The 26,282-nt window shown below is 33.6% G+C and overlaps 1 protein-coding gene across 12 annotated transcripts in view; it reads left to right on the top strand.

Moving 5' to 3' along the window:
• LOC145260510 (CDK5 and ABL1 enzyme substrate 2-like) overlaps positions 1-26,282 on the top strand; it is a 144,106-nt gene that overhangs the window by 73,805 nt on the left and 44,019 nt on the right. For 7 of the 12 annotated variants that reach the window (XM_080118665.1, XM_080118718.1, XM_080118698.1 and 4 more), the window contains 4 exons: positions 7,637-7,758; positions 10,979-11,099; positions 14,391-14,474; positions 18,115-18,226. In XM_080118665.1, the coding sequence (XP_079974791.1) occupies positions 7,637-7,758; positions 10,979-11,099; positions 14,391-14,474; positions 18,115-18,226 (439 nt within the window). The remainder of the gene's footprint in view (positions 1-7,636; positions 7,759-10,978; positions 11,100-14,390; positions 14,475-18,114; positions 18,227-26,282) is intronic. The other 5 variants (XM_080118743.1, XM_080118727.1, XM_080118737.1 and 2 more) reach the window with 1 other exon arrangement.

Genomic DNA, 26,282 nt, shown 5'->3' with positions numbered 1-26,282 from the left:
CCCCCCCCCGCCCCAAAAAATAGTAAACAAATATATATATAATTATTTTTTTGCTATAATTTCTGCATCTTCGTCAATAAAACGAGTTCATATCTTAAAATTGGAGTAAAGGGTGATAATGTATGTATGAACCAGAAATTCCCTTTACATATAATTACAGGTTTTTTTTTTTTTTTGCTTAAGGAAAACTTCACAACTTTTTAAAGTTATTTGAAAAATTAAGAACATCAAATAAGGTTATATAATTTGTTTATTAAATGAATAAAATCATTTTTATTTTCTGAAATTTGCAATGATATACATCTGTTTTCAAAAAACTTTTTTTTCTTGATTTTGCTGGTGATGTTATCCATCAATTCGTATTCAAATTTGCATCAACTCCACAGACATATTAGACTCAGACAATCGTTAACAAGACTTTGTGAGGGGCGTACCTTTTGATTAAGATAATATTACCATCAGAATCAAGAACACATCATCGTTTAACGTCTGTTTCCATGCTAGCCTGGGTTGAACAGTTTTACCTGATGGTAGAAAAAGAAAAAAGTAAAATCTGTTTTTTAAAATAAGTGTATACCACCGAAAGTGTCAGGAAAAAACATACTTTAAAAATGATTTTATTCCTTTAATAAAAATTGATAACCTTATTAGATATTGATCAAGCAATGCTGAAAGGTGTGCTGGTCAACGATTATGATTATTCATGTCAAAAAGTTTTGTCAGCTAAAATATGTTTCAGAATACAGGGTGGAACGATAAAATTGTCGTCATAAAGAAAACAATACTACAGCTTTATTTTAAACTTTTATTGAAAAAAATCAATTCAGGTAATTTGATTATGTAGTAGAGCTGACATCTATTCAATGTAGCCGCCTTCAGTCTCCATCACCGCCTCGATATAGGCCCGGAACTGGAAGAAGCATGCCTTTTTTTCAGGTGCCAGCAGGAGTTTGGCGAATACTCGGTGGATGGTGGCGATCAGGCTGGCTTTAGTGTTGTGGGAGGTCATGTTGGTGATGTTTTCGATGAATAACCAAATGAAGTAATCCAGCGAGTTCAAATTGAGGGAGGAGGAGGGGTCAGTGAGAGAAGGGTACAAAGTCATAGCACTTCTTCTGAAGCCAAGCCTGGGTCTCTTTGCATTTGTGGGCTGGCGCCAAGTCATGCTGCCACACCCAGGGTCTGCCAGGGGTCACCTGATTGCACCAGGAGATCACCACACTTTTCAGCACATCTAGTTATACTTTGGTGTTGATTTTCAAGCCGACTTCAAAGATATGCGGTGGCATGATGTGGCCCTCACTTGAAACCACACCAAAGACCATAACCGTGGCCAGAAATTTTATTTTCATCATCCTGGGAACGTCCTTGCTATCTGGATTTGCATTTTGAGGATGCTGGCAGTGGTCCTGTTATCATAAATATTGGATTGGTAGAGAGTATGAGTTGTACAGAGATGCATCTTTGATCTCGCTCGTTGAACATTGTGTCACTTTCAGAAATGATAAAAGGTTCCTATTGTTCTTGGGATTTGTACGCAACTGACCAAGTAGTAGATGGTTTGCAACAAAAAGAGAAAACTGGTTTTCATCAAACGGAAATGGAATCATGTCTTTTCTAGGGGAACAATTTTATCGTTCCACCCTGTAATAAAAATATTTAGAATAAATATTTATTTACATTTAATACTTCCCAGGAATGTTAACTTAATAGATGGAATTTCAGCTAGCCATAATATAAACTAAGACGTGAAAAAACACAAAGATCTTTAGGCTACATGTAGTGATGGCATAATGGAAAAAGATAGATTTGGAAACATGACAGTTATGAGAGAGTTTAGTTTGATACGCATCATGTTAATGGATAGATAGGGTTTTTGGACAGTGACGCCTGTGAAAATCGGAAGGGGGTGATTGTCAATAATACACACACACACACCGATTACATTATATTGTTTGGTGTTGTAATTTTTTCAAATGACTTTATGAAATGTTTTCACTCAAGTGGCCAAACTCCTATTTACAACTTGTTTCATACATACAATTATTGGGTTTCTATTGTAAGTTTGTTTTTTATTTAAAAGATTTTTTTTTCTTTGCTTGTAATTGCCTATGAGATTTTGCAACTTGCTGACACTGGTCCTTGAGTTATTTCCTGCCTTGATTTATTTATATCGGCCATCCTCTCTTCGCGGTTGCCTTGATCTATAAGCATATCACATAGACCAACTGGTTACAACTTACTCTTTTAAATAAAAAAAAATATTTTTGTTTTTTATAAAACATAATTTGAATAAGAACTATCGAACCTTTGACACTCAATTTTGTACGTTAAAACTTTTTTCTTTATTTCAATTTATCCCAAACAATGCTCACTGACACTGAAATGTCAGGTGTTATTATGACTTAGTGGCCAAATTTATAAGGTTGGCATGTTTTGTGAGTTGTTTTTACACATATTTGTGCTTATTTTTATTTTTAAGACATTTAAAGCAAAAAAGGCAGGAAGTCATCGATTTTCAAATAAAAATGTTGGGTAGTTTTTTCTCAGAAACTCAAAGACCAAATTGGAATCCAGAAGATCATGGCTAAAGTGAAAATGGGAGGATAGACATTATTGATATATGAAAATGGGAGGATAGACATTATTGATGTATGAAAATGGGAGGATAGACATTATTGATGTATGAAAATGGGAGGATAGACATTATTGATGTATGAAAATGGGAGGATAGACATTATTGATATATGAAAATGGGAGGATAGACATTATTGATATATGAAAATGGGAGGATAGACATTATTGATGTATGAAAATGGGAGGATAGACATTATTGATGTATGAAAATGGGAGGATAGACATTATTGATGTATGAAAATGGGAGGATAGACATTATTGATGTATGAAAATGGGAGGATAGACATTATTGATGTATGAAAATGGGAGGATAGACATTATTGATATATGAAAATGGGAGGATAGACATTATTGATGTATGAAAATGGGAGGATAGACATTATTGATGTATGAAAATGGGAGGATAGACATTATTGATGTATGAAAATGGGAGGATAGACATTATTGATGTATGAAAATGGGAGGATAGACATTATTGATATATGAAAATGGGAGGATAGACATTATTGATGTATGAAAATGGGAGGATAGACATTATTGATATATGAAAATGGGAGGATAGACATTATTGATGTATGAAAATGGGAGGATAGACATTATTGATATATGAAAATGGGAGGATAGACATTATTGATGTAACGATTGAAAGAGGAAAGATAGGAAGATCAACACAATGTTTTTTTTTCTAAACGATATCTGCCATTTCTTTAGAAACTTGGAATTTTTGTTACAATGAAGTAAAATTCCAAATTTACAGCAAGTTTTATTTTAATTTTTTCATGAACTACAAGAAAAATGGAAAATACAAAAGTTGCTAAATGTAAAAAAGAATTGCCTCCCTCCCCCCAGGATTTATCAAAAGTAAAAATGCAATTTTTTGTATTTATTTTTTTACTTCAATTACTCCAAGCAAGGCATATTTCAACTGAGATATAAGTGGCCACTGTTGTGAACTTGGGACCAGATTCATAGGGATGGATTCATAGGGACATCCAAAGTGAGGAATTTTGCAGCAAGCTGTTTGTTCACATTACATTTAAATTTTTGCATCTTGGTACAGTCATGGAAGTAGAGAACAAGGAAGGAATTCCAAATATCAACGTTTCAAGGAAAGATGCTATTAAAGCAATGAGCCCTTTACAATGAAGCAAGGTTATTTTGTTGATTGTTGGAGGTATTATGTTGGGGTCGCACAAGTGCAAAAAATTTGTCTGGCACACTCCATTGAAGTATTTCTGAAACAAACACAGGGATGCAACATTACGACACCAATGGTAACCGAAACAGGATTGGCACTTCGGAGTTTTTAAAATCAATCTGGGTTTCTATTGTAATTTGTAATTTTTATTAGGAACTGTATTTTTTAATACTTACTAAAAATATATTACAGTGTGTAGTAGAATAATCAAAATGCACAATAAAAATCGCCTTAATATCTACAAAGAATTTTTTTACAAAAAAGTCAGCAGGGATATCTGGCATTGCCCAAGTCCAAAGTGAAACCTATTTCTGTTAAAACTTATCTTTTTACCTCTCTCTATCTTTCTCTCTCTAATCCCTTCTTTCTCCTCTGCCCATCCCATTCCTCTCTAGATGGACACACACGCACGCAACTCTCCTTTTTTATATAATAGGTTCTTCTAGTAATGAATCCTTATTTTCTTTCTAAATTACATAACACTGAAAAACTGAACCCCCCCCCCTACCACAATGAAATCTGGTCCACTTGATCCCCAAAGAATGAATAATTTTTCTTTTAATTTTTAGATAATATCCATCCAGGGCAACACTAATGAAGAATATACCAATTTTGTGTGTCTTTGTTTTGTAGTTTTTTATTTTTAGCTGAACATACAAACACACAGACTACTGCTCTTTATATGATAGATTTAGTATCGAAAACAATAACTGATGCTTGATAATTTTGTATATTAACTCATTAAATAACTAAAAAATAGTTTAGCTTATTTTCGATGGAAAAATGATTTGATTTTTAAACAATTCAGTTTTAGAACAGTTTTTTGGAACAAATTATGATAAAAAACTGAACTCCACTTTAGTTGTACGAGTTTATTACAAGGAGTATTCTATTTCTCATAGAATGTTTTTTTTCTGCAAATTTGCTTCTGAAGTATTTCTTTATGTCGCCCTCATCATAACGCTGTTAGAGTATAATGTCTTCCATATCTAATACCTAATGTTCAGTATGTGGAGAGAGTTCAAAGACTGTCAACTCATGTGAAAGCTGACTTGAAAAGTTTAATCTTTTCTGCTTTGAATGCTGATCTCATCTTGGCCTACAATCTCATCAATGGTTATTATGATGGACCATGGGACCTAGTATTCACTCTTGCACTAGAAAGAAGTCAAAAAACTATTTTCACGAATGATTTCAATTAAACTGAAGGAAGGATGCTTTCTCAATCAGAATCCCTGAACCTTTAACCAAGTGCTGTTCTCAACTGCAATGCGAATTTGAGAATCTGTAGAGAATTTTGAACAGAACCTTTTATTTATTTGATTTGAGGGAAGCAAGCTAACCTTTCATCAGCCATGACGGAGTTGAGGTGTAGTTTAGTGACATCCATATTGAAGAATGAATCTTCAACCTCCAGAAGAATGCAACTTACAAGTGAATTTTACCAAGTATTTTATCCACTATGCCATGGGTCCTTGTGAATTACTTAGGAATTCTACCAAGTCATGACTGCTGGAATGGGAGCATACTCATGGATTGACAAGGGTTCTCTTCAAAATTTTGTGCAGATTCCAAAGTTTGACAAAGGTCGACCAAAACATTGTGAGAATAAAGCTCAAGATGAGAACAGTAGTCTGTGAATAATCAAAATGATAAAAAATTATTCTCGTGTCAAATATTTTTCTGTGATGAAATATTTACATGCAGGGCATGTATATCTATTTTTGTATGGTTGATCCAAACTTGTCTTTGCTGCATGACATAATTTGTCATTTCAATGATTTCCTAACACAAGCGTCAAGTGTCTGAACTTTACTTTTTGGGTAATAATTTTTTTAAAAATTTCATTCCTGACACATGAAAGAAAAAATTGAAATGTGAAAGTAAAATTTTTTAAGAGTGTCTTCACTTTCAGTACATATCTTTTCACATGTGCCATCTTTTGTTATCATTTTGTATATTTTAATCCTGAAATATTGACTACATGAATTCGGGTAAGGAAAAATTGTTTTTCAGTTCAATAGCTTCATCCATTTCCAACCTTTTTAAAACAGCAAACAAAATGGCTGACATATCTCAAGTGAGAAGAACTTAGTGCAAATGTAAGGAAGAAAGCCTATTCCTCCTTCATGAAACTCCATTATTAAAACCAAGAACAATAACAAAATTATGATCCAAAAGAAAGAGGATGTTGTGCTCAAGGATGTTTTTCCATAAAAAGGCAAAGAGAATAAAGAAAATTAGATTCTTTCCCAGAAATCAAAAAAACATAAAAAAAAAAACATCTCTATATGTATGTACTTGTGACAAAATGAAAATATATCCCCAAAATTACGTAAATTGTTCAAATTGTTTTATTTGTAACAAAGAAAATCAAATTTTATCAGTAACATTGTATGCCATTTTGAAAATAATCTAAAAAAACAAAGGGAGATAACTCGGCAATAATTCAAATTTACTAGATTTATGTTGTAATGCCTACAAATTTCTATTAATAGCTTAAAGTGATTTTCTTTATGAAAATAAAACTACTTTATCAATTTAAGTAATTTTGGGAATGTATTTTTGTTTTGTCACAGGTATATTTCTTTTTTTTTTTTTTTTTTTTTAATATAGAGGGGATTCTGAATAAGAACCAAAAATTATCTGCCATTTCAAAATTATACTGAATGCAAATTCTATAAAAAATAATTACCAATTCAGTTTTACAAACATGTTTTTATGGCGACAAAAGCAAGAAAGATCAGATTTTAAAATTACTTATTTAGATTTTTTTCATCAATAATCTTGTGATATATATGAACCGACAAATCAAATATTCTGAAGAATGGCCTTAGATAGACCCCAAACCAGGATACAAAACTGACTTCGAAATCTAGTGAACGATGTCCTTTTCTCCTCCCTGCTTCCTCTTTCTCACTAAAGAGACGCTGCAAACCTCACAGGTGCTTGACTCAGCTTCAGTCTATTGTACCCCCCCCCCAGCGCCTGTAAAACATTTGTAGCAAACACTCGCCTAGCTGCAACCATTGTCAAAAATTTGTCTTGCTCTCTATTTGTGCTTGAAACTAAACAAATTCCATGAGCAAAGTTTCTTTCCTAGAACTGCTCATCTGTGGAACATAATATCATGGAGTTGCTTTCCAGCTGATTATAACATGGTCGTTTTCAAGTCTAATGTAAACAAGTTTATGTTGAACCGTCATCTTAAATAATTAATTTTTACACAATTTCCACCATCACTGATCATCACGGTGTTGTGTCACCTGACATTCAATGACATTTATCCTCTAGTGACCTCCAAGCCTTGATAAGCGGTGATTCCATAGTTAAGAAAAAAAACCTTTTACCATAATGCAACAAATTTTCAGATATAATATCACCTCATTTTAGAATTCTTCGTCATTAAATATTTGAACAAAGTTGAATTAATTTTGGTAAATAATTTTGGAGATTTAAATCTTTTTCGATCTTTTGGCCAAACTAATATCTACATAATCGTTAATTACTGCTTTTAAATTAACCAAAATTCTCACGCTTCTTATCTAAGTCAGTGAATCTCATCTCCCGATGCATAAAAATTGGTCAAAACAAAAATGATTTACTTTTTCTGCGTATTCGAATGACCAAGTTATTTAATGTTTTTGTAATCATCTTCATCAAATTCAAGGTTTTCAGAGAAATTATCAAAAGCTATCTTGACTTTCTTTTGTGTTTGTTTTTCTAAACTATTTCATGTTTCATATCCTGTCTTCCATTTTTATTTCCTGACTAACAAAGTGTTTTTTTGAAATCCTTTAGAGCGAGTTCCTATTCTGGAGATTCTGACAAAGTGTTAAAGAGGAAAATCTTGTCTTTTACATCCGAGGCCACTGCCGCCATCCCTGGAATGAAAGGAATCAAAGAAAGCATTGAAAGACTTGGTAAATTTCTTTTTATTCTTTTTCTTTTTCTCCTTTTCTTTTTCTTTTCATCCTTTTTCTGTTTTATCCTTTTCCTTTTTTATTTTTTCCTTTTCTCTTTTGCTGCTTTTTTCCTTTTCTTCCTCTTCCTTTTCTTCCTCTTTTCTTTCTTTTTTTCTTTTCTTTTGGTTATTTTATCTTCTTCAATTAATATATCTTTTCCCTATCAAATGTGGGTTACACTTTAGCCATAGTGACCCAAAGTGGTTTTCTCCATGAAACTGTATAATTAATGTTCATTTCTATGTGCCATTATTTGAAGTCATCTTTGACTGAGTCATTCCAATCTTTTCGACTTTTTCTTTCATTATCCTCAGCTGAAATATTTGTACATCTACTCATTCACACAAAGCTTCATTCAACATGTCTATACTAATGCATACAGTTGCAACGCAGAACTGATTCCAGTCTGGGTATCTTCAGTTTCAACAGCATGAATTTCTATTAGGACAATTATTTAAATAATTTGAAAATATTTATATTAATTTTCTTTTTTTACTATTATTTAAAAAAAAAAAAATAAGATTCCAATGTTATCAATGGCCATCCACATGTCAAATGAATGAGAAGGGAAAAAAAAACAATTTCATTTTTATAACTAATTTGATTTTAATTAGTGAAGTTTTGTTCTTCTTGATGTAAACATTGTTTGAATTTAAATTTGTTAGTTTACAAAGCCAGTACAGTGCAGAACATTTTAAAAGTAAACATTTTATTTGCTTAAAATCAACTAAATTTTGGTTAAAGTGTGTTATCAATGATTTAATATTGTATTTTAGTGATTGATTGCAAAAGAAATGTCCACGCACGCAATTGAAAATAATCTACAATCTGTCATAGAATGAAACCAAAAATGGATGATCACATTTTAAGCTTGTTTCCTTGAACAAACTCTATAAAATCTTGGCAGTCTAGCAGAGTTACTGATCCAAGCGATTTCCAGTTTTGAAAGTCATCAGAAGTAAACAATGTTACTTAATCTGAAAATCCCAATATATTACGTTTCTTTACTTAATCGATTACGATCCACATCAACTGGATTCATATTTATTATGTAGTTTAATTAGATTTGTAACAACTACAGTTTCTTTTCATTATATTTATTTCATTGCATGTGAAAAATTCATATTTTTTTTATCTATGTTAAGTAAACATTCATTTTCTTTTCCATTTAATTTTTTATATTTAAACAATATATTTTACTTTCAATGTTAATCATTTTTGTAGAAATTTTTCCATAAATCAACATTTTTCAATGAAAATAATCAGTTTATGGATATTCTTGTTTTGACTTATATTTTTGTTGATTAAGTGGCATTGTTTACTTTTAACGCGTTTCAGAACCGGAAGTCATTTTAATTGGTAAATGTGCAAGAAATGATCATCAAATGAGTTTTTTTTATTTTATTTTTATGGTTTCATTGGATCCAAAATTGAATTGTGTGACGTTCAGTCATTGTTGAGCAAGCATCACGAACTAAATGAAAATTGCAAAGATAAAAATAAATTTCTAAAAACAAATGATATGTCGTCTCATGATTGATTTATATCTCCACTTGAGAGCAAAAGGATGAGCCAACATCTTATTTGGGACATACTTGTCCATATTGTATGAAGTATTCGATAAGTTATGCCATGAAAATGTTGATAACTCAAAAGAGATATTATTTGAATCTTTCAAAGGAATCCTTTCATTTAATCTACATGCATTAAAGAAAAAGTACCATTCAAAATTCCATACAGATTCACTCGAGTTCCACAAGATACACCTGAAGAAGGGCGGAGGTTAAATCGACTGAAACGTTGTGTGAATAACGCTCACACAATGAGAACAGTTGTCCAAATAATACAACTTGTCAATTGTCACCTCAAAAACATCAAAAATGTTACATCGAAACTGATTTGAATTTGATTAAGATTTTCTTAGGTTTTCAAAGAGCATCAACTTCAAACATCAAATCTGGAAAAATCAGAAGTTTCATAAGTTTTTTTTTACTATGATTGAACTCGTCAAGGTTGTATAAGATGCGAGACTTTATTGGTTACAGTATAGGCTAAGTAGTGAGTCTTTACGATGAACAGCATCAAATTTATCACCATGACTTTCACTTTATGTGACTTTGAACTAGATATCTCAAAATGAAATCGGTTTGAAGTTGGATCATGAATGATATTTTCAACAAGTTTGGTGATGATTGGTCAAGCGATGTGGATACTAGACTCTACATAAACAAATAAACAAACATGATGACAAACAAATACGATCAAAAAAATTTCAATCGTGGCAGGGATAATCACCATAATAAAAAGCAAAATGAGTAAAAAATAATGAATTCACTTAAATATTGAAAATTATGATTGGAGAAATTGTAACATTGCAGTCACAAACAAAAAATTATGTCTATCATGCCTCACTGCGTTTCTCCTTCCTCTGATCGCATACTGGCCATATCCGGCACATTCTCGTCCTTGACTTTACACATCCATTTTTTTTTGACCCACACTTTGCTTCTCCCAACCACGTGTTGCATTTTTTAGCTCCATTTTTCCTTTTTCTTCTTGTCAAACTTCCTAATTTGCATATGCATTTTTTCAGCTACTGCTGCTGCTAATCTCTTCGCAAGCCAGCCATCCTTTGTTGCTGCTGCTATTTTCCTGTGCGCTTATATGCATTATGTTACAAATAACTATCTTTTAGTTTTTTGTTTCTTTTTTTACTTTAGTTTTCTGTTTCTTTTTTTGCGTTTTTAGTTTTGTCTCTTTGTTTTAGTTTCCTGTTTCTTTTTTTAGTTTTCTGTTTCTTTTTTATTTAGTTTTGTTTCTTTTTTTACTTTTTTATTCTTTTTTTTTAGTTTTCTTCTGTTATTTTACCTTTTTAGTTTTTTTTTGTTTTTTTTTACTTTAGTTTTCTGTTTCTTTTTTTTATTCAAATCTTAATACACCTGTATTGTTTTTTACTTTTGCTTATGTTTGTAAATTTCTTTAAGAAAAAGACACAAGTTTAAAATGCAATATTTTTTTTGTTTTTCCAAACAAAAATTCATCTCACATACAGGTTAAATCTTTTCACATTATGTTCCTGATGAATGAAAAAATTGTCTAAAATGATTACCCACACACACAAACACAACACATCTCCATTTGTCTATCCATTCTCATAATTTTCCATTTTCTATCGCAGCAGAGAGAGCCTCTCGGCAGTCCTACTCACTTTCTAGCAGTTCCAGTGAAGGTGTCGTCAAAGAGACAAGAGAAATCCAATTTATAACACCGCACAAGAAAAGAATCATCAAAGATGAAAGGTAAAAACAAAAAAAAATACATTTACTTTTTTTTTTCATTTCTTTTTCAGATTTAAATAATTTCCCTCTTCATTCCCCAGAATCTATTTGATATGTGCGTGCATGATACTACAGATGTCTCCAGAGCCAAACCCCCAACAATAGGACATATTTTTTTAAATTTTTTTTTGCCATTCCTATAAACTAAAAATTTATTCAAAGATTTTTTTTTTACAATATTTTTCATCAATCCACATTGTTGAAAATTAAATGAGTAGAAAAAATAATTATTTAACTAATTAGCATTTCATTTAATTATTTAACTAATTAGCATTTCATTTTCCTGATCTGTGAATTTGGAAATTAAAACAATGCAAAAATGTCAGAATAATAAAAAAAAATTTGCGTGCTGCTTTAAAATTTTACTTTTCTGTTTGTACAGACCCAACTGCTCAATTATTATCGCAAGTTTTTGTGATAAAATGCTCGTAGCAAATAATATTTAAAAATTAAGTAAAAAATTGCTACAAGCTTGCGATTTTGTGTAGTGAGTAAGGTCGAGTTACAGGGAAAGAAAAACAATGGCTGCTGCATCTATGAAGAAGCTGGTACGTCTTGTAAAGTAATGTGAAATCTTGTTCCTCATATGTAAATGAGATGGTACCTGTTGTTTTCAAAGAAGTGCCACAACATGCCATGTGAGCTATCCTCGCAAGGTATAGTTACCCACCAAACTTCATCAAACTGGTGCGTGCCTTCCATGTCGGAATGATCTGGAGAGCCTGCCATCGGAACTCTTTCTCAGTCCCATTTCCCATTAGCAGTGGCCTGAAGCAGGGTTGTGTTCTAGCTCCCACGTGCTTCACACTCTACATGGCAGCAATGCTCATTGAGATCCCCTAGAAATACCATCGATTGACCTACGATTCCATATGGACGGAGGTATTGTCAACCTCGTTAGACTCAATGCCAGAACAAAAATTTGTGTGCAGTGCGAGAACTGCAGTATGCTGATGACAATGCCACTCCACGTCAGATGGCAGAGGACCTGCAGTCATTAACATATGCATATAACTCTGCCTATCAAGGTATTGGGATGCAGGTAAACACAGACCAGACCAAGACCCTCATCCAACATCCACCAGGACTGATACTTCCAAACTTTACTACCACAATAAACGACCAACCACTAGAAAAAGTGGACCAGTTCCTCTACTTAGGGAGCATCCTCATATCTGCTCCCACATGTAAGAAAGACGTAGAGAACAGGATCAGGGCAGCTCACTCTCCCTTTGGACGACTCAACTGCCGTGTTTTCAACAACTACGCACTAAGAATGGCCACCAAAATAATGGTGTTTCAGACAGTAGTCCTCCCCACACTACTGTATGCATGTGCGACATGGACGCTGTATAGAAGCAATATACAAAATCTGGAACTCTTCCAACAAACCAAACTGAGGCAGATTTTAAAAATCCCCTAGGAGAGCCACACAACCAATGTTGAAATCCTGGAACGAGCCTCAGTGACCAGCATAGAGGCTACCATCATTCATCACCGCCTCTGCTCAGTGGGACATGTCCACAAGATGGATAACTCAAGGCTCCCCAAGAAAATGTTGTATGGAGAGCTGACCTAGGGTATGAGGCCATGAGCAGCCCCAAAAATGCGCTATAAGGATCAATTCAAGTGCACCTTAGCTCTAACAAATATTAACTCATCCTTGTGGGAAGAATTGGCCAGGAAGAGAAAATGTGGAGAGCTGCAGAACACGATGGCACTATGGACTTTGAGGAGAAGGAAAGAAAATGAAGAACCTGGGTGGAGAAGAAGAAAAGGGCAACGAGAACGACCCCATTTTTTCCCTACCCTGCCTTGCGAACACTATCCACGACTTAACTAGGACTCAACAGCCATGTCACACACAGGCATCTATCCCAAAGATAGGAGACTGGTGACAAGCGACGAGGCCCAATACTCGGATACAAGTGGGAGCCACCGACAGTGCCCATTGTTTTTAGAGAAAGTAACAAATTTAAAGCCATCAGTTTGAACTGCAGCATATAGGAAGTGAGATGAATATAAAGATGATTGGAGTAATCTTTTTTAACAACTCTTGAAACAGAAAGACGCTTCACGGTCAGTGGTTAGTTTCCAAATAGTTAATAATAAACAGATGTGGCAGTGACTAAGACAACAGACTGGGCATAAAGTTTCCGGTTTATTTTTTGGGTTTTTTTTAAAGGTTAAAAATTTTGACTGATTTTTTTCTTTCTTCTGTACAAACAGGGTAACATTCATCTACCGCAGTTTTAAAAAAAATAATCTAAATATGAGTTATTTTCTTGATTTGACATGCAGTAGAAGCAGACACCAACGCCAACAGGCGCTATCAGGCGTACTCATTAGAGATCTAAATGGACCAACGTGTCACTTTGCCAACCAAAAGTATTCACCCTTCAACATCTCCTATTAGGTATTAACCTCTCTCTCCTCATATTACAGCAACCATGTTTAAAAACGTTTCCATCAGTTTTTTTGTTTTCTTTTTTAAAACTGTAATTAAAACCAAAAAAAATTTGTTTTGTAAATTTTGATTCTAAAATGACTGTTCTGTTTTTTCAATTTTTTGTTGAGCTTTTTCTAATATTTTGCTCGAATTTTTTTTTGCTTTCCTAATTATTGGTAAATTGTAGTTTTTTTCTGTATTGCTTGTCGGAAAAGAAAAATATCTTTTAAAGGAATTTTTCCTCCTCACCCCACCCTCTGTCTTCCCAGCCAATAAACTCTCATATTTACTATTCAAATTATATATATATATATATATATATATATACACACACACACTGTAGCCTGTACACATTGGCAAATATATTTAAAAATAATGAAATTTGTTTATGGATCTTTTCTTCGTTTCTTTATTTAATTCAGACAATCAAAATATTTTAAATCTGTACAGAGAGATAAAACAGATTTTAATTTTGTTTCTCCATGTCAAATTCAAACAGTCTAAAGACTAAATATTTTTATTTAGTCAGTGGCTATGTAAATAAATAGTTCCAATATTTTAATGCTAACATTCAAGATTTTATCCTGAACCAATGGTCAGTGCGAGTGATTTTGGCATAGCAAGGGGCATAACTCTGCTTATCACTAACAATTTTTCGTCAATGTAGTTCACCTAACAAATGTTTGACTCCTCTTCCTCTTCCCTAAAACCTTTGTGATTTCTTTCTGAATTTTCTCTCTTAATTTGTGTGACATTTTTTTCCCTTCCTTCCCGTCTGGTATTTGTTTTGCTTTTATTTGCAGAGTATTATTAGTCAGTCAGAGCAAAGTTCCCCTAGCCATTTATTCCGTGATACCATACAGCAAGACGAATCAACAGGGATCCAAGTAAGTATTACCCCAAATAAGGATCGACTCCTGCAGGATCGCACTTTTATTTGGATACAGATTTTACAAGCATTTAATTATACGTTGTATAGCCAGAACAAATGGTGAATCCTTCTGTGAAATTAGCTTTTGATGCTTTTTGCCAACAAACAGAATTCGTTATAATTTGACTGCAGTATCAAATGTATTCAAGTTTAAAGAAATGAAAATAGTCGTTTTATTTTTTTGATTAAAATCTTTTAAAAAATACTGAGATGAATTTTACTAGAGCAGGGGCATTGGTATAATAAGAAATATGAAAATCGTTTAAAAAAAAAAAAGATACAGGATTTTTTCAAACAATTATATATTTTTTTTTTTTTTTTAGTTCAATTTACAACTCCTCAACCTTCGTCGGTGTGATACAATTTTTTTTCATTGTTGGAATCTTACAGCATAGAAGAAATTGATTCTTTTGATCTTATTGAAGAAACCGTTTTGTAATGTCCGATAGTCATAGTCAGACATCTTGCTATGCATGTACAAATATTGATATCAATTTTAATACAGTAGAAACGTCTGTATAATGGGAAATTTGAAAATCTGTTAAGAAACCAGATAACAGAAAACAGGATTTTTTCTTTTTTAAATAAATGCCATGTTTTTTTTTGTTTTTTAATACAAATTGTTAGCTCCATTAGCCTTGCTTAGGAGAATACATTATTTTTTTTTATAGTCAAGATTTAATAGTGTACTTAAAATCTAACATCGTAGCCGAAGATATTTAACAAGAATGGAAGCAATCGTGTTTGGTTATGCTGTAAGATCGCGATAATAGAAACAAAATTTTCTGTATCACCTAAGGAAGGCTCATTTAGTTAAAAATTTAGATTATAAAAATGTTTTTATTAATTTGAAAAAACATCATGTAATCTGGTTTCGTAACAGATTTTCAAATTTTTTTTATTAATTTGAAAAAACATCATGTAATCTGGTTTCGTAACAGATTTTCAAATTTTTTTTATTTATTTGAAAAAACATCATGTAATCTGGTTTTGTAACAGATTTTCAAATTTTTTTTATTTATATGAAAAAACATCATGTAATCTGGTTTCGTAACAGATTTTCCAATTTTTTTTAATTATTTGAAAAAACATCATGTAATCTGGTTTCGTAACAGATTTTCAAATTTTTTTTTTGATATTTAAAACATTTTAGATTAGGAAATTTCAGCTTCCAAATATTGCATCGAATGATTTAATTTCCAGATTATCCAAATAAATTTTTATATTTGGATTTATTTCATCTTGGATAATCATAAGATCTTATTTAAGGATACAAAGATTTGTAAAGATTGTAGTGTATCCATCTTTTATATGGAAGTTCATGTCTTTGTTTCTTTGACCTCCTCAAAATGAGGATTATGTTGAAGGGCGATCCAAAATAGTTGAAAATAAAAACATAAAGTATATTTTTTTTGATTTTGCATCATCTTGTGTGTCTGCATTATTTACCTTTGCATGTTTGCCTTTATTAACTTTATTTTTCTCTCACTTTTTTGCTTTTCTTAACATGATCGTCAAAAGCAAATATTCCCAGTTCTTTTCCATTTGTTCTATTTGCTGTAGATTTTGCTTTTGTATGCAATTCAACCATCCCTTTTAAAATGATAAATTTTATGTTTTTTTCTGATTAAAAAAGCAAATATATTTTGAATTTCAATTTTATTTAAAAAAAAAAAAAAACTGAAAATTCTGGTAAATATTTTTCTCCACTTTTCATTGGATTACATTTAATCACTTTGAAAATATCCCAGAATCATTTATAGTAAAAAAAAAAAAATAAAATTTAACACAACCACTTTGAAAATATCCCAGAATCATTTATAAAAAAATGTTTTAGTAAAAAAAATAAAAAACTTGTCTCTTTCCAAACCTGACACTCAAATTTTAAGTGTAACAATAATAAATCTAAGATCAAAATCCTTTTGGTTTTTTTCTGAAAAAAAAATTATGCGTAAAAGTTTTATAAAATCTGATGACAATGAACTCTTCCATGTATCATGATGTTTGTCTATCATTTGTGAAGGTGGCTATGATCATGCAATTGTTCTGTGGATTTTAAGATGGCTTGTTAGATTGATTCGAACTCTGAAATATTTCCCATATGTTGGACACTGGTGGGATAATTCTGTATCAAAAGTGCTGACTGCTCTGTATTTTCTAATGTCACATTTTCTCTTGCATTCATCATTGCATGTGGATTCAGCAATCGTAGCCCTTTGTGAGTTGCGGCATGCCAGGAACATCTGTTTGGGTTAGTTTTCCCCTTGAGTAAGAATGCAAATCAAATTTTTGAAGGAGTCCTGCAGATTGTCCTGGAATCCTCCTGCAAATCTTTTTCATTTGGACAACTGAGCTGTTTTGGGAGCCTTGAATCATGCATGTGGTGTATATGACCTGCCCAACAAACCTGGCACTGCTATAACATAGTGTGTACTGATGGAAGGTTTCACTGGGCTAAAACCTCTGTGTCTGGTACCTTGTCTTTTTTTTTTTTTTTTTTTTTTTACACAGTGATCACCACTTATCAAGGCCCGGAAGCCACTCAGGGATAAGATAAAATCTACAGAGGCAAGTCATATGGAAATGGTTAAGTTTCTTGGCATGTCTAACATACACAGTCCAAGTTTCACAAGCATACATGAGGATGATAAAGACTGGAAGAATGTCTCAACATTAACACACAGGTTATGCATGAATCTTGCACTCGTAGCAGTCAAACTGACATCTATTCACACTCTTTGCATTTACTTTTCACTTCAATACATTTTGTTTCCACTAATTACAGACTTATGGGACCACAACACAAAATTAATACACATTTGCATTTGGTTCCTGGCAGCCATTAAAATATTCATTAGTGTCCTTGATTGATTGATTGATTTTTATGAGTTCTTTCGAGCCTAAAGGTAAGAGAGCCAGAAAGTCACACAGTACAAAATCTGGGAGTAAGGAGCAGGCGGTTTGTTTGCTAATGGATGCACTGTGTGCAAGTGCATTATTGTGATGGTTCAGTTGCAGCTTGCCCTTTCTCTATAATACTCACCAAGTAAATTCTGTTGCAGCCTCTCTAGCTTGCTTTCTCGATCATAATGACAGACATCTCCAACAAATCTCAACAAGCATTGATTCGTTTGTCACATAATTTAACATAATACAAAGTTTTATATTTGAGAGAAATCTAAAAACAAGATCAGTGCAAATCAACAACAAAATGGCTGCACGACACACAAGCAACCAATTGTTATTGAGTCATGAGTGACTGAAGCAATTTTATTTTTGTCACACTTTGTGTATACGTCAATTATGTTGCTCTTCTGATTCGTATAAACATCATTCCAAAAGTTGTAGAGTCGACTTCAAATATTTTGTGAAGTTAATTCATACCAAATTGTTTCTTGCTCTAAATAACATACGGCGAAGAGTAGACATACATCTGAAAGGAAAATGTGATTGAGAAAACCTCACAAGATTTTCAAATATTTCAACTTAAAAAAAAATTATGTTTATATAAAGTTATTTTATTTTTATTTAATTTTAAATTTTATTAAATTTAATTTTTATTTAATTTTATGATTTCTTTATTTCATTAATTTCAGACCAGAACTTTATTATGAGGATTTGCGCTTGCGACATTCGTCAGGGCAACGAGTTTCCACTTGCAACTATGACGCATTTAATCTGGAGACTATTGAAAAGGTAGAAGGACAAGTAAGTTGACGCCCCTCTCCACTCTGTTTCTCTTATCCTCTCTCTCTTTCACTCTCTCTTCCTCTCCCTCTCACACCAGAGAGTATCCTATATCTACAATTTGCCCATGCATGGAGTATTGTTGTCACTTCTGGATTGGAGCATCTAACACTAGTCGTTCACTCTTAGACAGGGTTCAAAATATCTAATAGGTCTTGCACTATCGACCAAGCTTCAACCTCTGTCCCATCGTCACAATGTCACATTCCTGTGTATGTTTTACAAGTATTTTAATGGCATTTGCTCTAAGGAACACATAGCACTTGTCTCCTCAGAGTACATATTCCCAGCTAACCTGACAAGCAGCAAAATCCCACCCCTTTACTGTGGAGGTCCTTCTACTCTAAAAGTTTCTTTCCTCAGACTGCTAGACTTTGGAATTCCTTCCTTGATTCCTGCTTCCCTGGCTGTGCTAACATGCAAAAGTTTAAATGTAATGTGAACATTTTTTTACTCACGTTAACTTGGATATGAGTGGCTTCTATTTGGGATCATGCATAGGAAAGATTAACAAGATGTTGGCTTACGTTAAATTTAAACTTCTGCATGTCAGTACAGTCAGGGAAGCAGGTAGCAGGAAGGGAATTCCAAATATTTGAGGGAAGAAACTATTAAATAGTCGAAAGCTTTTTGGCATTTAGGGATCTTAACTATGAAGGGGTATGATTTTGTTGCTGTGTGTGTTTGTCAGGGATATGTATGTTGAGGAGGGCACAAGTATGATTTCATCAGAGCATATTCCATTAAAATATCTGTAAAACAGGCACAGAGATGCAATACTGCAGTGATGGGACAGGGGTTGGAGCTTAGTTGACAAAGTGGGACCTATTAGATTGAAGACTCTTTTTTGGACCCTATCCAAGAGGAAGAGACTAGTAGTAGATGCACCAGCCAAGATGTGGCAACAATACTCCCATGCATGGGCGAATGGTGTGAGTAATCTTCTAGCACGATAGAGGGAAGCCGCCTTCTTTGCAGCAGAAAAATGTCTTCAATGTATTTGTTCCAGTTCATATTGCCCGTGAATGTTAAGCTGAAGAGTTTGAAGGAAGAATTATTGGTTGATGGGCAGAAAGCAGAAACTCACAATAATGCTGGAGTCCCTCAGGGGTCCATCCTCGGCCCAACTCTCTTCCTGATCTACATCAATGATCTCCCAAATCACATCTTAAGATCATTCGTAGACATTTATGTTGATGACACTACCATCTATGGCAACACTTCAAAAGCCATAAACCACCAAGTTCTCTCTGATTCTCTCTCCTCTGATCTTGATCATGTGGTGCAATGGGGAAAGAGGTGGCCAGTTAATTTCAATGTATCTAAAACCAAGCTTCTATCTTTACATCATCAACACTCTGATTCCTGTCTGGCATCAATTGAAATGAATGGCTCTCATCTCCATGTTCTGGGTCTGACCTTTACTCCTGATCTGAGATGGAACACATACATCAAATCTGTTGCCAAAGTTGCTGGAAAATTAATGGTTTTATCACTCCAGTAGATATCTCACTGCAAAGTTTGTCCAAAGATGAAGTACTGTTGCCATATCTGGGCAGGAGCTGCTAGAAGCATCTTATCCTACCTTGACAGAAGTTGAGAACAATTTTCCTCTCCTGAATTGACCATTTCAATATGTTTCTTGTGGTGTCTTGGTCTTACTGGATTCCAGGAAAAGAATTCATCTAGTCTGGTGGATTATCCAGCTTTGTGCTGTTACTTGAGGTAAGATTACTTGGAGAAGATGCACTATTCTTCGTAAAACAATTGTAGTGTAGCCATGCCGAGGAGATCACATTTGGGCCGCAAATGTTATTTGGAATATTTTGTCATGATTTACTTGTAGAAAAAGTATCCTTATGCCAGGTTGTCCTGAAAAACCCTGTAAAGAGGGACCTTAGACACTAGAGGATAGTGTCTAGTAGGCATTCAAGTTCTTTCGAATAATAAACAATGAGAGTAAGTGTTAGCAGCTAAAATGATCTTTACTGACTGATTGCAGCAGAAGTGTCGACTTATGAGTGACGGATAGTCATGCGTAAAAGACATTCTGCCACAAAAATGGAAGTTGACAATTACGCTGATAAATTGCTGCTACTCACCGACTGAATCAACCGAGTACAATTCTTTCTTCATCATCTTGAGCATTTTTAACAATGAGTTATTGTTTAATCCTTCATTGATTATCCAAGAGCTCCTAAGCAGATTGATAAAGCACTGCTGGACAACTGAAACCAAAATGGTTAGTGAAGTTCTTTTGTTGAAACTGACACAAGGAATAGCTAGCAGCTGATTACAAGTCGAGATCTATATCCAATAAACTGCCATCTGTTTGAACTCGAATTTGATGAACAATTGAATGGCGGCATTAACAAGAATTTATACAAACACTGCAGCAAGATGATTTCAAGAAATTCTTTTATATGTAATTGTGATTTGCAATATTTATAAACAAGCAACTTGAAAATAATGTAGTTATTGTTTTATTTATATACACACACACACACAATGTATTCACATGAAATGTTATAAGGACGTATATTTTATGTGTTGATTTTCAGTATTTACTTGAGCAGTGTTAGGTAGTAAGTTATGAAAACATATATGGCAGTTAAGCTACACAGAATCTTGCGCATTTCATTCCCATAGGGACTCATTAGGTTAAAATATGCGAGCCAACACAAAGAATGGCTAGCATTTTAGCCTGACAAGAATGAAATCTAAAGATTCTGTGTAGGTTAATTGTCATATTTTCATAACTTAATGTATGCATATATAAAGTGGGATTGGCTTTGCAGTGCAATCTGATTTGGTGAAGAGGATTGAACAGTCAAGCTATTTAAGTGACAGAATCATGATAATGCGTCTCCAGTAGGTATATGACGATTTGTATATGCCCCTACCATGGATCATGATGAACACACCATCACAGCGTTTTATCAAAATCTCAGCAGTACTGTTTACTCTATTCCCTTATCTGAAAAGATCTTTCTCATGGGTGAATCAAATGCAAGGGTGGTTAAATATTACCATACCTGGGACTCCCTCGGCCAGTTTCATGTGGGCAAGGTCAACAGTAATGGTCTGCATCTTCTTCATCTATGCACTTAGTTTGACCATGCTATCTGTAACACTTTCTTCAGCCATAAAGAAGTCCATAAGTTTACTTGGACCCAGCCTCGTTCAAAACAAGGTCACTTGATTGATTACATTATTTTCAGGAGGGCAGACTTGCAAGATGTTTGTAGTGTGCATGTCATGCGTGGAGCTGAATGTAGCGCAGATCACTTTTTGGTACATGGGAAGCTGAAAATCTGTATAAGGAAGAAGTGTAGGTCAGGTGGTGTTAAGATTCATAGGCGGGTTAATGTATTTAAGCTGGATGATCCACGTGTACATGAAAACCTTTTTCTTTTTTTTCTACATAAGAGTCACCACTTATCAAGGTCTAGAGGCCACTCAAGGATAAGGGTTAAAGAGTGTACATTATCAGAATGATAGTAATCGTTATTAGTGGAAATTCGATAAATTTGTTAACTTAAGTGGAACAGCTCGTCAAGAACTTGTTTACGTTGGACTTGTGGACGGCCATATTGTAGTCAGCTGGAAAGCAGGCAAACGAAAGACAGTTCCACTGGTGTGCAGTTCTAAGAAATAAACTTTGATCATGGAATCTACGTTAAGGTTTAGACACAGATAAAAGTGGGGGAAATTATTGATAGTGGTTTCAGCTAGACAAGTGTTTCTCGTGAAAGTTTGGCAAGGGGGATTGGAGCTCAAACGAGCACTTCCCATGAAAATAACGATAAAGCAGAGACAGGTTTGCAACATCTCTTCTGTGAGAAAGAGCATCCCCTACTAGGTTACAAAGTCTATTTTGAACTCTGTCAAAGCAGAATAAGGTCTTCCTAGCAACTCCTGCCCAGATATGGCAACAGTACACCATCTTTGGACGTACCTGGCTCTTATATAGGTAGAGAATTGCATCAGCCGTGAGATATCTACTGGATTGACAGAAGGATCCCACCATTTTTCCGTCGACCTTGGAAACAAATTTGATGTACGTATTCCATCTCAGATCAGGAGTAAATGTCAAGCCCAGAAGCTTGTCAAAACATGAAGCTTCCCCAAGACAAGAGCCATTCATTTCAATTGATACCAGATGGGGATCAGAACATTGATGATGTCAAGATAGAAGGTTGGTTTTAGATGCATTAAAAGTAACCAGCCACCCTTTTCTCCATTGTCTCACGTGCTCAAGATCAGAGAAGAACTTTAGTTAATTCTACTGCTTTCGATAAATCGTAATAACATTTTAAGATATAAGTGTAGGAAACAAAAGTCTTCTCCAAAGGCGACTCCGCCAAAGTAAAATCAGTGGTGAGCTAAACTCTCCAATCAAATTCAGATGTCTTTCGATCGTAAAAGTTCCAAGTGCATGTATCATTTGCTTTAAAAAAACCTTTGATCCTCAAACATTGTCAGTATCTCCTCTACTCTCGAATGATGGAACTACTCTTATAAGGGATTCAACAAGATTCTCTTTCATTGGACTGAGCATTACTCTGATCTCTTTGGCAACCCCATGGATGTTGATGTCATCAACAGATTTTTACCACAACAGAAGCTTATCCATGAAATGTCTGAGTTCCCATCTGGGAACAAAATTAGAGATGCAATCAAGGAAGTGAATATTGGGAAGGGCCCCAGGGCTTGATTGTATTCTTGTGGAAGTCCGCTTACATGGGGATGATAAACTTGTTCATAAAATTCTTCATCTTATTACTGATGTTTGAAAGGGTGTTCCCATCCATCAGGATTTGGTTGATGCAAGTCTTATATCATTGTACAAGGGAAAGAGGGGGGGGGCCTAAGACCGACTGTGGGAGTTATCATGAGATAAGTTTGTTGGAAGAAGTAGGCAAAGTATTTTCCAAAGTTTTACTCAATAGATTGTTAAAGTATATTTGTCCATCTGTCATTCCAGAAAGTCAAAGTGGCTTTTGTCCGGGCAGAGGAACCATGGACATGATCTCTGCCTGCCAATTGCAAGAGAAATGTACTGAACACCATGTTCCACTTTATCAGGTTTTTGTTGATGTGACCAAGGCATTTGAATATGGTGAACAAAAATACTTTTTGGACAATTCTATGCCTACCTCAATTTCTACGGCTACTCAGGGAGCTTCACACTAATATGAAGGCTTACCTAAACTTCAACAGATGTCTATCAGAACCCATCTCAGTTGACAATCGCATAAACCAGGGTGATATACCAGAACCTATACTTTTCTATTTATTTTGTAATTATGTTTTCCTATGCCTTTAAAAATTTGTGATTTATGCGGTAAAATGACTTTATCTGGAGACAGTCTAGCTAGTCACAAGCGATCACATAGGAATCGGTCTTTCTTGGACAGGGAAAGCATTGCGGAGCACAGGTGTTCTATTTGCTTTATGGTCAATAAATCTGAGATCTGAAGTGTCATATGAATGTCCACAGTAAAGCAGTACCAGTTGGTATCTCAATCTCAGCATAAGTGTGACAAACAATAATGTGTAAGGGTCTTAATTAAATTAAATTTGTTTTGTAAATTCCAACGTGTGTAAAGACTAGTAAACATATGTTTGCAATAGACAGAAGTGAAAAAAACCTGATGTCTTGGAAACTAGTACATCCAAAAATGGAAGAGTGAAATAAATTTAATTCATCACATTATACAAATTTGGTCTTTATATAGCCATCTATATATATATATTGTGTATATTTAGGCAGCATTTTCTCATTTAGACAAATATTATTGAAAAGCACGGAATTATTCCGTTTTACAATTTTCCTTTTTATCTTATCCAATCTCCGAATAGTCCTTTTTGTGTTCTTCTCGAAATTATATATGTTGGATCCATAATCGCGAGCGCTTTCGACAGAAGTACTCCTATCATCCTCAGACATATTGTAGAAATAAATGTAGAGATTGTTTTTTAATTTACTTATATATATATTTTTTCCTAGTCACGTGGTAATTTGTTACAAGTTAGGTGGGCAAATATAATTCATATGCAAAACTAGGAAAACAAATGATTATGATTTAAGTATTGGTGAAGGTGCAGTATATTTTCATCCACAAAAAATCCTTTAAAATTACCACTTTTTAAAAATATAATTTCTTCATATCTTGGAAACTACTCATTTCCTGGAATTTAAAATGATATTTTCATTTTACACACCCTCAAAAACTTATAAAAGTCGTGATTTTAAAGGATTTTCTGAGGGCGGAAAGCTACTGCACCTTTACCAAAAAATATTTTATGGCTGTAAAAAAAGTGCAAAAAATATTTTATGGCTGTAAAAAAAGTGCAAAAAAATATTTTATGGCTGTAAAAAAGTGCAAAAAACATTTTATGGCTGTAAAAAAAGTGCAACAAATATTTTATGGCTGTAAAAAAAAAGTGCAAAAAAATATTTTATGGCTGTAAAAAAAGTGCAAAAAAATATTTTATGGCTGTAAAAAAAGTGCAAAAAAATATTTTATGGCTGTAAAAAAAAGTGCAAAAAAATATTTTATGGCTGTAAAAAAAAGTGCAAAAAAATATTTTATGGCTGTAAAAAAAGTGCAAAAAAATATTTTATGGCTGTAAAAAAAAGTGCAAAAAAATATTTTATGGCTGTAAAAAAAAGTGCAAAAAAATATTTTATGGCTGTAAAAAAAGTGCAAAAAAATATTTTATGGCTGTAAAAAAAAGTGCAAAAAATAGGCTCTGAGTGATGGATGATCCCCTTAATGTGCAACTTTAAGGGCAAATGTCACATAGCCCACTACACAATTAAGGTCATTAATTTTTCAAACAAGCCTTCATTTGTTAAATTCTGATTAATAGTCGCTGAGATTTGGAACTTATAGAATTGCCAAAAAAGGTGGTGTATGTATACTGGTAGCCAAATTGAATATTAAAATTTTCATCTTTGGGTCTATGGGACAAAACTACATGAAAATGTGCAACCTTTTTGAAGATTATAATACTACTAGCAGTTCAGTCCGGCTTTGCTAAGGACCTATGTACTGTTCATAACTTTATGTGAATATGTGTGTGCATATTAAAAAGTTTGACTCGTGTCTTGTTAGCATACGTTTTCAAGTGTTTAGACACAAAATTGTCGCAGGAGTTTGCTAGAGTTTAAACCCAAAATTAGCTGAATAATTTGCTAGAGACCGCAAAGGTCAAATCTTTTGAACTTGACAGCCAAATTTTTTGCCAAAGCCAATTAAAAATCTTGCCCTATGTCTGAATACACTTTATCTAAAATTTCAAATGTTTAGAGCAAAAATTGGCTGGGTAATTTAGTAGAGATCGCAGAGGGAAAATTTTTTAAAAACCTTGATCCCAATTTTGACCCCTTAACATTTATTGTTTTCGTCTCAAATCAAATTGAAAAGTTTGATCCATGTCTAAGTGACCTACATCTAAAATTTCAAGTGTTTAGACCCAAAATTAGTAGAGGAGTTTGGTAGAGTTTTCAAAGGTTAAATCATTGAACTTTGACCCTTTGCCACACAGGCAATTTCACTTTTCTAGATATATAGATTTTATGGCTAAAATTTTATAATTGGTAAAAAAAGAACCGTATATAAAGTGTCCTGGCAGGTCAGCTTTAGTTTTGCTGCTTTGGGATGAATTTTGCTTAGGGTTCTTTTGTTTGGTTGTCTCCTCTGTGGCCTTCCCAGGCCACTAATATATATATAGAGAGAGAGAGAGTATCAATGAAATAAGAAAATGACAGCATAAAAATATATACTAATGTGTATAGATTTATTTGGACGTCACATTCCTATTATGTTACCTAGCGTCTTCTCTCCTCTTCTGATAATAAGCATTGGGCTTTGAAATCCCATGGCATAAAGAGTTCCTATTTATCCTACACCCCTAATTGATGTCTCATCTTTATTGAATAAATCTGTATACATTAGTATATATTTTTATTTTGTCATTTTCTCAAACATATTTTTATTTTTTATTT

The sequence above is a fragment of the Euprymna scolopes genome, chromosome 3 (assembly GCF_053919585.1).
Source record: "Euprymna scolopes isolate OS-2025 chromosome 3, ASM5391958v1, whole genome shotgun sequence".
In the NCBI taxonomy this organism is placed as follows: Eukaryota; Metazoa; Mollusca; class Cephalopoda; order Sepiida; family Sepiolidae; genus Euprymna; species Euprymna scolopes.
Note: the sequence above shows the minus strand (reverse complement) of the source record. Positions and strands in the feature narration are given on the sequence as shown.